The 13,960-nt window shown below is 33.4% G+C and overlaps 1 protein-coding gene and 1 long non-coding RNA gene across 2 annotated transcripts in view; both read left to right on the top strand.

Annotated features, from left to right (window-relative positions):
- LOC107709033 (TNF receptor-associated factor 1-like) overlaps window positions 1-10,684 on the top strand; it is a 19,696-nt gene extending 9,012 nt beyond the window's left edge. Inside the window, exons 6-10 of the mRNA XM_016513430.1 lie at window positions 2,248-2,316; window positions 3,386-3,808; window positions 5,734-5,911; window positions 8,370-8,518; window positions 10,274-10,684. Coding sequence (XP_016368916.1) covers window positions 2,248-2,316; window positions 3,386-3,808; window positions 5,734-5,911; window positions 8,370-8,518; window positions 10,274-10,492 — 1,038 coding nt within the window. The 3' untranslated portion in view covers window positions 10,493-10,684. The remainder of the gene's footprint in view (window positions 1-2,247; window positions 2,317-3,385; window positions 3,809-5,733; window positions 5,912-8,369; window positions 8,519-10,273) is intronic.
- A 2,088-nt stretch (window positions 10,685-12,772) lies between these two features.
- On the top strand, window positions 12,773-13,678 carry LOC107709034 (uncharacterized). The gene is made up of 2 exons (XR_001636429.1): window positions 12,773-12,808; window positions 13,346-13,678. It is a non-coding gene; the product is annotated as an uncharacterized LOC107709034 (long non-coding RNA).
- The last annotated feature ends 282 nt before the right edge of the window (window positions 13,679-13,960 follow it).

Below are 13,960 nucleotides of genomic sequence, written 5' to 3'. Positions count from 1 at the left end.
AGAACACTGTAATGCTCTCAAATGTCTTTTACACTTGACTGAGTCAAAATCAATGTGGATTATGGGGCTTGTATCGATTACATTAGCAACCGTGGCTTTTCTGTTATCACATTGTTAAATCATAGGCACTCATTAAAAAATAGCTGCATTTCATGGCAGGCAGTCATACTCGGTTACAACCACAAGATGCTATTTTACGGGAATCCTAGCATGGCTTTGTGGTCATTTCATAGCATGAACCAGCCATTAAGGCATTAATCATGGAGCTGTTGTGCAGATGCTGTCCAGCGTAGTGAATCAATCCTCAGTCTGATAGAGCAGTAACAAACTCATACTTTAGGATTTGAAAAACCTCTTGTACAACTTTTAAAGGTCAGTGTTTTGTCAAGTAAAATTTTCTCTGACTTTGACCCTCATGGCTGCCTAATGGAAGTCTTTTGTGTTTTTACCTTCTTTCTGTACTCGAGAGACTCTGAAAGCCTTTTGAGAATATCGTATTATTCACAAGCTCCCTGTTAGAATAGAAACATGTAGGTTGGGCTTTAGATTTTATGTTTTTCAATGGAAACTATATGATCAAAAGCATAATAAGCTTTAGAGGTTAAGTGTATAGAAATAAAGTAGCATTATGTAATTTGGAGTAATCAAACTTGCTTACTAGAGAAGTTCACCCCAAAATAACAAATTTGTCATTACTTACCCTCATGTTGTTTCAGATCTGTATGCTGTTATTTTTTTGAGAAAACGCTAGAGAACAGATGTTTTGCAGAATCTTCATTTTTTTCATCCAATGACAGATTATAGTGACCGCCAAGCTCTAAACACCATTACTAAAGTATAAAAATAACTTAATAAGTTTAACAATAACCTAATAAGACAAACAATAAATCTATGTGAGGAACAGACAAAAATATTCACTAAAATTGAACTGGCATGGTGTTTTGCTTTTTGCTTTTTCTTTGGATAGACATTTTTGGATAGTCATTATGAATTGTCCATGTATGCAAAAGAACTGCATGAAGATTCTTGGATGACAAAAATCTTTTTGTTTTCCACAGAAAAAAAATGCATACAGATTTAGATTTAGATTAATTGCTCAATTGCTCATTCAACAGGACCATCAGAGTCAGTGTGAATATGCCTTGATCCCTTGCAACATTGGCTGTGGCATAATGGTGCAGAGGAAGTCATTGGCTACACATCTGGACAGAGGTTGTCCCAACAACAAGACCACATGTCCCTCTTGTGCAGGTGTCCTGACACCAAGAGAACTCCAGGTAAGGTTAGAAAATGACACTTTAGAGACTGTATACGCTACAAAAATGATTTTCCTAATCAGTATTTTTGTATTGTTTATCTAGTAAAATATCTAAATTAATTTAGATGCTTAAAGCAAGATGCCTTTTTGTTAGAAGCAAAATTGTATAAGAAATTCAGAATTAAAATGTTATTTCTTCTTTTACTTCTTTCTTGTTTCGACCTCACGTTTGGTCAGATTTATCCTTCAAATTAAATAAAAATAAACCTAATTCAAGATATTTTCCATGAAAACAAGACATACACATATTTTGCTTCTCAGGGGGATATTTTACTGGAAAACAGTTATATAGAATATGTCTCAAAAACCAATTTACAAACAGCAAAATATTTGAGCAAACCATACATGTATGATACATGGGTGATATTGTGCGAATAGGCCCATAGTGCAAGATATTCGGCCTCTTTCGTTGTTGCTAGAGTGGTTCTGGGTCAGCGTGCCCTTGCTTGAAGCCCCATGGCTCGGTTTTAAGCCACAGATGGAGTCTCCAGTGTTTACTGCTGTCCCATATCACTTTCTTTTCCATTTCACCCATCGGGACCTACACTCCGGGACATGGATTAGAGGAATAAAAAGTTTGAATTTAAACTTCAAACTTCAAACACAACACATTAGTCAAGATAGCTTCAAATGCAATGTGTTTCTCGCCTCAAATTAAGATTAGAAAGTCTGAATGAGATGTTTTGAAAAGGTTGCAGCACAAAATTATTCGAGCAAAACTTTCATCACTGTGGTTAGTGAAAGTGACATTTCCTAATTTTTTTTACAGAAGCATGTATGTCCCAATTCAGGCGACAAGAAGACGACAAAGACTGATAAACGGCAAAAGGTAGAAGAGCTGGTTTTGGTGCATTACTGAATATTGTACCTTGAAAGTGGATGTACAAACAAGAACAATTCTAAAGTGTGTTTCTGTGATTCCTTTGTAGAATAATCACGCGGGCAGCTCAAAAAAGAAAGAGCCATGCATTTTCTCAGAAGTTGGTTGTCCTTTTAAGGTTGGTCTTTTAACAACAGTACCTGTTTGTATGTTAATCATGATGTATTATATAGTTTTATATAGAGTTTTATATTCAGCAGAAACATTTAGATACTTGAGTCATATTTATTTATTTATTTTAAATGTGGTTCTTGGAGGTCCACTGAGAGGATACATTTTTTATTAAAATATTAAAAGTATTTTAAGAGTAACAAATAAAAAAAATGTATATAGTTTTATAATTTATGTAATATTTATATAGTTTATATATTTACATATAGCCTATAGGTTTATAAAAAAAAAAAACTAAAAAAAATTTTATTTCTAAAAGTCCATTTGGGTTGTAAGCCTGTTTGAAACAACATTTAATGTGCAAAGTGCTTACAAATACATTTAAATTGAGCTTAAATTGTTTCTCTAATATTCTAATATTAGCAGAAAAAGGATATGTTCTAAATTTAAAGGGAATTATTATTTTCACAAATTCATAGAATTAAAAAAGTTTGAAAACCCCTGTATTATACTTTATTATAATAAGCATACTTTTCTGTATGTTTTTTGCTTAAAAATAAACAAACAAACTTTGTCAATGGTGTAACCAAATAAATAAATAAATGAATAAATTCTCTAAAAAACAAGTCTCATTACAATTGTACTTCTTAAGTAAATCTTGTTATTGTAGTGGGGGAAGTATTATTTTTAGTGCTGTCAAACGATTAATCGCATACAAAATAAAAGTTTTTGTTTGCATAATATATGTGTGTTCTGTGTATATTTATTATGTATACATAAATACACACACATACAGTATATATTTTGATAATATTTAAATGTATTTACATGTCTATATATTCATATAATTTCTATTATAAATAGATATATTTAATATATAAACATAACCTATTTTTCTGAAATATATACATGCATGTGTGTGTATTTATATATACATAATAAATATACACAGCACACAAACATATATTATGTAAACAAAAACTTATTTTGGATGCGATTAATCGCGATTAATCGTTTGACAGCACTAATTATTTTATAACTGAATGATACAGTTTTGCTGCAACATTTTATTTCAGGGCAATACAGACAAATTAAAAGAACATGAATCCTGCAGCCATGTTGGCCATCTACAGCTTCTCTTGGATGTGACCAGGGCTCTTCAGCGTACCCTGAATTCCCCACCTGAGCGAGGCCACCATGAAAGCCCTGATCTTCTTCAGCCTGGACAGTGTGGTGCTTCCCTCACTTCTCAGAGTGAGGGTGAGATTGAGACCGATGGAGGAGACCCAGGAGTGAGTGATAAGGCCCTCAGTCTCCACGACGATCAGGCTGAACTTGCTGTAGGCCAGCAACTGGACATCCTACAGCAGAGGGTGCAGGTTATGGAGAACATCATCTCAGCTTTGAACCGAGAGGTGGAAAAGACACAGTTCAGTGTGGTCGTGCTGGAGAGGGACGATTACAACAGTCAGCAGCTCATTCAGCACTTGGAAACCAAGGTAAAAAATCTGATTCATGACACTAATGGTATGGGAATTTCAACTTTAAATGGAATGAAGTGGTTTTGTAAACAGTGGTCAGTTTTAAAATGCCATTATTATGATTTTTTTTAAGAAAGCAGATTTTCTAGGGTTCTAGGGAACGTTTAGAGACCGAAAGGATGATGAAATTACATAGCGGTGGTGCTGCCACACTGATGCTCACATGCAAATTATCTGTTAATATCCTGTCAATCATGTCCACCAGTTTGAACATTAGAATTACAGTGCAGTTGCATGCCTTGTCAGGATGGTTTAGAAAAAAAATAAAAATTCTGATTCCTTCTTGAATTTCTTTTGAAATAATCTGGTGATGGTCTCAAACTAATAGATTTGTGAGAATGTTCTCTCCATACATACATAAAAATGTATTATGGAATTGGCTTAATTAAATGTTTGGAATGTGAATTGAATTGGAATAACAGGAAGAAATATTTACAGAATTGCGGTCAAACACAAGTTTGACAACAAAATGTAAATAATTACATTTAATTGAAAATAATTATGCCAGTTTGTTTATTCTGTATTATGTAGAAAAAAAAATCCTAACTTAATAGGCATATACTACTGTTCTACTGTGTTCTACTACTGTTTATATAATTATGGAAACTGTGATCATTCATTTCAGGATTCTTTAATGAATAGAAATTTCCAAAGAACAGCATTTATTTTAAATGTTTTTACCATCACTTTTGATCAATTTAATGCATCCTTCTTGGAAAATAAGGTATTAATTTATTAAAATAAAAACTTTCTGACCCCAAACTTTTGAACAATAGTGTATTTCTAATCTAAATAATTCACAGTATTTAATACAGCACCAAAAAATATCCATAAATCCATCACATTGTCTCCAATATTCAAAATGTGAATGAAATGATAATGAAATATAGTATAAAGTTAATTTATTAAATACAATGAATATAAATCAAATGCAAATTGTGGCCTTTCAAACATCAATTAAACATAATGAATTTCATCGAATGTTTCTTGAAATACCTTGCATGTTGTGTGTATGATAACAAGTTTATGGTTAATTCCTACTGAAGATGACTAGCATTATTAAAAACTACACTTAACAGCAGTTATATGAATTTCATTATATTTTAATTCTATCTAAATTAAAATCAAATTGCAATTGTGCATCCTGCTGCCCCATTTCAGATGTCAGGAATTCAATGGTGCACGACCCTGATATCACATTATTTCCATCCTGTGTGTAAATAGCAACAACAGATTTCATTACTTTGATGTGTCCTGCAGTTAACTAGGCATTGATCTCACGCTGTGAATCTGCAATATGGTTGGAGCTAATGAATGCGTTTGTGTTACAAAAGAGCTGAAATGCTATATAGAAATCTCTGCGGAACATTTGTTTCCTGAGATGTGTTTTTATTTGTAGCCGCTGGGTTGCATAATTCATGCTTTAAATAAGGACTGACATAAAACTAACAAAGGTATTCTTTTGGGGAGGTCTGAAATGCTCATTTATTTGTCCCTGTGCTCATTTTAACACTGGGAGGTGATAACAAATAATTACGGCTGTGTTCTGACGCTCGACCTGGAGGGCTTATTTAACACGTGGGAGCTGAGATGACACTCCTGAAATGCTGAAAATGAAGAGATCAGTTGAAGTAAGGATGAGAAGGGAATGAGTGGTAGAAAATAGATTTGTGTGACAACTCTCCAAGTGCTGTTGAGAAAAAAAAAGGATAGGATGCCACCATCTCGTTCTTTTTCTGTATTTTGAAGTGTCTCACACAAGGCTGCCGACCTTAACCAGCTCTGAAGGTCCATAATGATACATTAATATTGCACTTTTGCAGTGAGCCAATCTGTACCTTTGGGTGATTCATCCATTATAATGGTTTTCCATCACATTCTAGGTAGCGGAACAGCAGCAGAGACTAGTCGGGAAAGACATTCACATCACTTCATTGCAGCAGTGTATCAGCGCCCAGCAGGACGTCTCATATGATGGCACCTTTGTCTGGCGGTTGTGTGATGTCAGCCAGAGACTGAGAGAGGCTGCCAGTGGCCAAAAGATCAGTCAGTACTCGTCAGGTACCAAAGCTGATATCTCTCCTGTACTGCTCGGAAAGGAAGAGTTATCTAAAAAAAAACATTCTGTCATCATTTACTCTGTCATCATTTACCCTCATGCCATTCTAGACCTGTATGACTGACTTTCTTCATTTCATATATAGACTTTCTTCTTTAACTCTCTTAACTAGACTTTCTTTTTTCTTTAACTTGAATCTGGAAAGAAGAAAGTCAGTCATAAAGGTCTAGAATGGCATGAAGGTAAATGATGTCAGAGTAATATATATATATATATATATATATATTGTAACATACCAAGATAGAATGTTTCTTTTATGTTTCTGATATTTATAGTTTTGGTGTGCTATAAAAATAAGATAGATATATTCTTGATTGATAACATTCTATAGATATATATATTTATACATACACACTAGGGGTTGCACAGACTAGTTGACTTTAATGCTCTGCCATGACTCTTTAAGCTTGATGCCGACTAGTTGCTGGTCCTATAGAAGGTGCAACAGGAAAAAACTATCTTTAAAGTCCACATTTAAGCTCAGTTTCAAAACAGTAAAAATGACAAATAAATGCATTCTCCGAAAGCGCTCCACAAGGTGATTATACCACCTGGATGCTCAAAATTGAACAAGAGAATGCATGTTTTAAACAGCTTATTGTACAGGTAAGTTAATGGCCGTTCTAATCTAATGTGCCGCTGCATTGTAACGCACACACACAGGCTACAGACAGCAGTTCGTACATCACGCACACGTCACGCGCACACAGAATCATTCAGTAGTGCAGAAATGTTGTCAACACTGTTCTGTGATTTCTCAATACAATAGCTTAGAAACTGAAAGGTTCTAGCATATATTTCTTAGTAACTAAAACCCACAGCTTCACTATTAGTAGAGAGACGCTGCCAGGCAGAATTAATTCACACACGCAAACGCTCTCACTAATGCATTCATATAAATATAATCTTTACTGTGCTACTTTATCTGTATCTGATTTAGGATGAGCAGAAATCTGTGAGAAATAAAACAACCCAAAGACAAGTGAACTGATAAAAATGAGCTGTTATAGGAGCGGTAGCCATATGGGCAGCGCTGTGTCATATGCTATAGCTGTGCACAGGGTGTTCAAGTCTCAGCTCAAGGTTCAGGTTCATTTGTTCATTAATGACGTCATCAGCGACTAGTCGACGTCGACTTGACTTTCATCACATATATGTCGACTTTAAAAAATCTGAAGTCGTCAAACCCTGATACACAGACTCGTGTGTGTGTGTGTGTGTGTGTGTTTGTGTGTGTATACATTCATCATCCAGGTTTTGATCAAAATTTTTAAAAGATCTAAAAAAAAAAAAAAATAATTATTTATCTTATCTGTATTTATCTATATTATCTGTATTATTTTTGTAATGTACCAAGACAGAATCTATTTATCTATCTATCTATCTATCTATCTATCTATCTAATCAAGACAGAAGGTTTCTTTCAAATATATATAATCTATCTGTCTTATTAAAATATTCCAACAACTAAAAGATAAGGCTGATTTTATATTGATTCAGTAAACACTCTTCAATGAGTTCATTAAGCAATGGCAATTTTCTGAGTGAGTGAGTCTTCTTAAGTGATTCATTAAAAGAACTGGCTCGTAAGACTGGTCACTGTGTGTTTTTGGTTCAATAAAAAGAACCGGTTTAAAGGAATCATTTGTTTAGGACTATACTAGTTGTGCTACATGTAATGAAGGTAGATGGTGACTAAGGGCTGTCCATATGATCTGTGTATCATATTCTAAATCATATGATAGTTTGTGTAGGGAACAGGTCTACATTTACCTTGTGATTCAGAAAAATCTCGGTCCCCTGAGCCTTATTTTTCTAAGCTTGTTCCATTTGCAGTTTCAGTTGGCATAATCAATATATTATTGACAATCACTTCTCACTTTTGTGCTGAAGCAAAAACAGTTTTGCCAGCACTGAATACTTTAATGCATTGGACTGGACTCATCAGGAGAGCTGTGGTGAATGAATGTTAGTTGTTGTCGTATATCGAAGTAGAATCGATGCTCATTCATAAGACCAGTGCTAAAAAAAATGAGTTGGTAACAGAGAAAGGGAAAATGAAAAAAGCAAATGTGCAGCAGTTACAAAGACTGAAATGGGGTTGTTTTCCCAGTAGTCATGTGTCTGCGTGAACACAACCATAATAGACAGCAAGACCGAGAAAGAGAACGACTGAAAGAGAACAATTGAAGGTAATTTCATTGACTTGTTTTCTTTCACATGATTTTAGAACAGGATATCAGAATAACTGTTCTTCCAATACAGCAGTCAGCAAAAGGAAGCCATGCATTTGAGTTTCGAGATGAAAGAAGCTCTCTGGTTATCTGCTGCTATTTTTAAGAGTTTTAACTAAAGCCCATCAAGCTTCACATAAAAATGACAATGCATTGTGTTTTTCAGCTTTCTACACCGCAAGGTATGGATTTAAAGTGTGCATGCGGCTCTACTTGAATGGAGATGGGGTTGGAAAGGGAACACACATCTCTCTTTTCTTTGTCATAATGAAAGGAGAATACGACCCCATTCTTCCATGGCCATTCAGATATAAGGTAAAACACTATAATCAAGCTGTCAATCAGTGAACCGATCAATCATTTTATGCACATTTGTGTTGTCTCTTAGCTAATGAGACATGCTTACATGCTGAATTCATACATTAAAGGAGTCATTATGAGGAATCAAATTATCTTTGATCTTTTGAAAAAAAAAAAGCTTTGATGTATTATGAAATTATACTTTATATGTTGAACTCAAATGTAGGACTCAAATGTCCTTCCCATTCCAGCAAGACAATTTGTTCAAATTATTTGAATTTGAATTCTGAGTTTACAAGAATGAATACAAATTCAACTGATGACTGCATTACTTGCAATAGCTGGCGATTTTGTTTTACTTTTCTTCGAAAGCCTATATTGTGTAATCTAGGTCATATTATTAACAAAAACTGAAATGTATCAAAAAATTCAATTGAAATAAAGTTCAAATTAAATATATAAATATATACATAAAATATAAATAGATGGAAAAACATAAACTTAAAAAAAAACTTAAATGAAAATGTGAAATGTTGCCTTTACAACTAACAGAAATAACATAAGTTTAAGTATTAAATGAGTAAAAGTAAATAAAAATTGATAAGCTGAATAGATCATTAAAAAAATCTATTAAAAAGACAAAATTATGAAAACTTAAACCAAAATTCTAATAAAAACAAAAAATTAAAAAAATACAAGTTAATTCATAATATTAATAAATATTTTAATAGTATATAAATAACAAAGATTGCTTAAAATGCTGTTCACACGTTGAACTGTCCTGCTTCTGTCTTGCAGTGATTATCATTGTAAAATGAGCATCATGTTCTACTCAAGAGTGCCGAACACTTGAAGTGAGCACTCAGAAGGGTACACTGAAGGGCATTACCATCTCATGTGTGCGTGTTTGGTACACCTAATAAAAAATTTGAAAAAGCAGAAAGGTCCAGGTTTATAGATTAAAGAAAAGAAATGTCTGCTTTATAGATGGTAATACTTTTTGAGCCAAATTAAAGAAAAAAATTAAATGCATTTCAATCTGATTTTAGCAGTTTGAGTGACACATATTAGTGTAGATTGCTTACCGATTCTGCTATTGAAGGATAAGGCGGTTTAAAAAACATTAAAAACTCTAAATTTCACATTGAAGAAAGCATATAGAATTATAAACGGCAGCACAGCAAAAAGCAACACATTCAAAGTGTTAGAGAGAATGTAAAATGGTCATGAAAAACTAAATTACAGCTGTTTATGGTGCAAAAAAAACTTACTAAGTGCACCTCAGGACAAAGAATTAAATAATAAATGTATGATATGACCCCTTTAATAGTGGCTTCTGTTGTAATGAACCAGCTTTGGTTCCTCAATAATGTGCCATTGACATCTTCTGCACGTACCTGGCAGGTCACGTTCTTTCTCATAGATCAGAACCAGAGGGAGCACGTCATCGACGCTTTCCGACCCGACCTCTCCTCTGCATCTTTCCACCGCCCCACCTCAGATATGAACATTGAAGAAAGCATATAGAATTATAAACGGCAGCACAGCAAAAAGCAACACATTCAAAGTGTTAGAGAGAATGTAAAATGGTCATGAAAAACTAAATTACAGCTGTTTATGGTGCAAAAAAAACTTACTAAGTGCACCTCAGGACAAAGAATTAAATAATAAATGTATGATATGACCCCTTTAATAGTGGCTTCTGTTGTAATGAACCAGCTTTGGTTCCTCAATAATGTGCCATTGACATCTTCTGCACGTACCTGGCAGGTCACGTTCTTTCTCATAGATCAGAACCAGAGGGAGCATGTCATCGACGCTTTCCGTCCCGACCTCTCCTCTGCATCTTTCCACTGCCCCGTCTCAGAGATGAATGTGGCCAGCGGGTGCCCCCTGTTCTTCCCTCTGGGGAAATTGAGGTCGACTAAGCACGCCTACTGCAAGGATGACACCATCTATATCAAATGCGTGGTGGACACCTCCACCTGAAGCATGAAGGCCTGGCTGTTAAGGATGACTGGATTCCTAAGGGAGCATAACAATTCTGGATCTGGATAAAATGAACATGGAGTGCAAAGAAACAAACGTAGAAATATTTATGAACTGAAAAAATGTAAGAGTTTTGTCTTGGTTGCATTTTGGTTCTTTGGGTACATGAATGAAATATTTTTTAGATTGACACCTGGCTCTTAATGTTTTAAACATAGATTTTTTTTTCTTGTGTTATTTTGGATACATTTCTTTTTTATTTATTATGGAATGAACTCTTTTAAATTTTGAACATCATTCTGACAGTTTTCATATTTTATATGTAATAATAAATAAAATGTGTTTACTACCATGTTTTGTGTTTCCTCATAGCATAGTTTATCTGCATAATGCATGTCTCAACATTGCAGATAAAAGATGATTTGTGATTTATCTCTTTAAAATTTAGAACAATCAATATTATTTGCATTTACGATTTTAATTGAAATAAATGGTTCAACTAAATACGTACTCACCCTCAGGCCATCCAAGATGTAGATGAGTTTATTTCTTCAACAGAACAGATTTGGAGAAATTTTGCATTACATCACTTGCTCACTAATGGATCCTCTGCAGTGAATGGGTGCCGTCAGAATGAGAGTCCAAACAGCTGATAAAAACATCACAATAATCCACAAGTAATTCACGTGATTCCAGTCCATAAATTAATGTCTTGTGAAGCAAAAAGCTGCATGTTTATAAGAAACAAATCCATTATTAAGACTTCAAACCATTGCTTTTGACTAAAATATGAGTCCTCTATCCATTGCTTTCTCCAGTGAAAAAGTTTGCACAGATCAAGCACCGTTTACAAGCAAAAACAGTTTTAAACAAATATGTTGGTGGATTTTGATGTGAGAGGACAACAGGGAATTGGCTTAATCACTGCAGGAAATGTTATGGATTATTTTGCAGAAGATTATGAAGATTCATAATTTTTTCATAGAACATCTGATGCTTACCACAATTTTTGCATGTGAACTGTTATTTCCTTTTATATAAACAATGGAAATTTTGCTGAACCAACGCATTATATGCATACTGGCTACTGTGCAAAATCACTTCATAACTTAATGAACATAACTTTTTATTAATAAAAAGTGTAAAATTTTTTCAACTTTTGTTGTACAATATGTTACCTTCAAGTTAGCACTTACAGCAATGTGTGCAAAAAAATAAGGCCGAATGACAGATGAGAAAAGAACAGGTGGTTTCTCACAGTTGAAAGGGTCACTTTTTACAATAAGTAAAAATCATCACCCTGCATCAAATAACTAATAACTCTTAGTCATGTGGAATTCGTAGCCCCCAGTGTATATGGTTAGTTTTGTTCGGCGACATACATTTTTTTATTTAGTCAGCTCGCCATAACCTTGTGATGTCTACCTGAATTACAATGTCCACATTTCACAGAAATCTAAGAATATTACTGTTATGCCAGCAAGTATGACCCATTATGTGTTAAAAATTTAACTGCATTGTGACAGTTGCACTGCCAGCAAACCTTTACTGAAGACATATATGCTGCTCACTCTCTCTGTCACATCTCTCACGTCATCCACTCATCAAAACCATTACACTTTTTAAAACTTCCAAGAATAACTTTAACAAACATTATATCATGCTCAAAGTATCAGTGATGAAAAACTGTAAAACTGACATTACATTTGATTCATAAATATTCATTTTGAATATAGATTAAGCACAGATCTGTTAAGCATAATTATATTATATTAATTTCATTTAATTAATTCAGATATTTATCTATCTTTATATAAATACTGTATATCATTTTAATATCTAATTTATTTAACTAACTATATATTTATAGGCTATATACTGTATATAACTATATAATTTTATTATCTGTCTATCGTTATACAACTACTGTATATCATTTTAATATCTATCTATCTAAAGTTTATATAACTTTTAATATCTAACTATAGATACTACATTTACTGTATATAATTGTGTATATAGCCTACACTGTATGCATGTATGTATATATATATATATATATATACACACACACACTGTAACTACTGTACACTCTCAAAAAGGGTGTGTTAATTAATAACACATTTTTTGTGTTATGGCTATTTTAACACATTTTGTGTAATTTTAAGTTGATCGTGTAAAAAGAAAAAGAAAGAGAGTACTTGCGTATACTGATACAAGTAATATACTTGAACATATTTTAACTGCCTTTTTTTCTTTTTTTTTGAAGGTTGCACCAAAGAACAATATCCTCGATTTGTGGACATGCCATACTTGGTAAGGACTTGTGTTTTGCATGGTTTTTTCTTCTAGCTAGGTATGAATAGACTTGTCAGCAAAGGGACATGGCTGGTAGATATTAAGTCCACATGAATTCAAAATGTTTTTTTTTTTTACTTTGTTAGCGCACATTACTAGTCTTATGGTGAAAAATTAATCTATGCAATAAAAAAAAAAATGTTTGTCTTTGTAATCTTTAGTCTTTAATTTTGCTTTCTCTCTGAAATGCTGTTCCTTCTCTTACGTTATCCTTTAAACATTCTTTAACCACTCCCCTCCAACCATCAGTCTGCTGCAAGCTAGAGATTAAGCTGCACTAAAATCAAGCCCCACCACTTAATTTTTTTCATTCAGTTTAATTCAAATCATAATACTGCTGTATAGTTTTTTCTTTTTACTGATATTCATATGTGCCCACAATGCCTCTCTGAAGTTAAGATTGCATAAACTTGACTCGAAAAGACTCAATTTTTTTGTGAATATACTGAGGAAACACAGTAGTGTTGTAATTGTGTATTCTATCCTGTGTTGTAGCTTGACACTGAGTTTGGAAAAATGTTTCCTGGGAAGGCTGACCTCTTTGTTTTAGTTTTTAGTTTCTTAGAGTTTTATCACAAATGTATTTTCACCCACACTTAAATGCTTATGCAGTCCAAAGAACAAATGAATACAAAGTGATTAATTTGAGCAATGCTGCTGATGTAAAACCACTTCACATGAAACCACTTCCTACAAAGAAAACCTTTTTGTAAATCCAAGATATAAAATTGTTTAAAAATGTCTTTATGAAATTCAAATGACATGTGAATGTTGACTTTGTGAAAATGTAGCAGTCAAGTTTTAATAAATATATATATTTTTTAAAAAGTGCTTTTTTTTATATTGCATTCATTTTAACTGGTCAAAAATAGCACATTTCAAGAACACAAATTGTGTGATTTATGACACATTAGTGTGTTAAATATTTTAACACACTCCCTGTGTTAAGAAGAATAACACACTGGTTGAGTTAAAAGTAGCACAAAATGTGTTGTCCTTAACTAGACACACAGGTGTGTTGTTTTTAACACATCCTTTTTAAGAGTGTATATAATCTATATGTCTGTCTGTCTATATCTATAGTTTTACATTGCATGTATAACAGAATAA

The sequence above is a fragment of the Sinocyclocheilus rhinocerous genome, unplaced genomic scaffold, assembly GCF_001515625.1.
Source record: "Sinocyclocheilus rhinocerous isolate Xijiao unplaced genomic scaffold, SAMN03320098_v1.1 scaffold11315, whole genome shotgun sequence".
Lineage (NCBI taxonomy): Eukaryota > Metazoa > Chordata > Actinopteri > Cypriniformes > Cyprinidae > Sinocyclocheilus > Sinocyclocheilus rhinocerous.
Note: the sequence above shows the minus strand (reverse complement) of the source record. Positions and strands in the feature narration are given on the sequence as shown.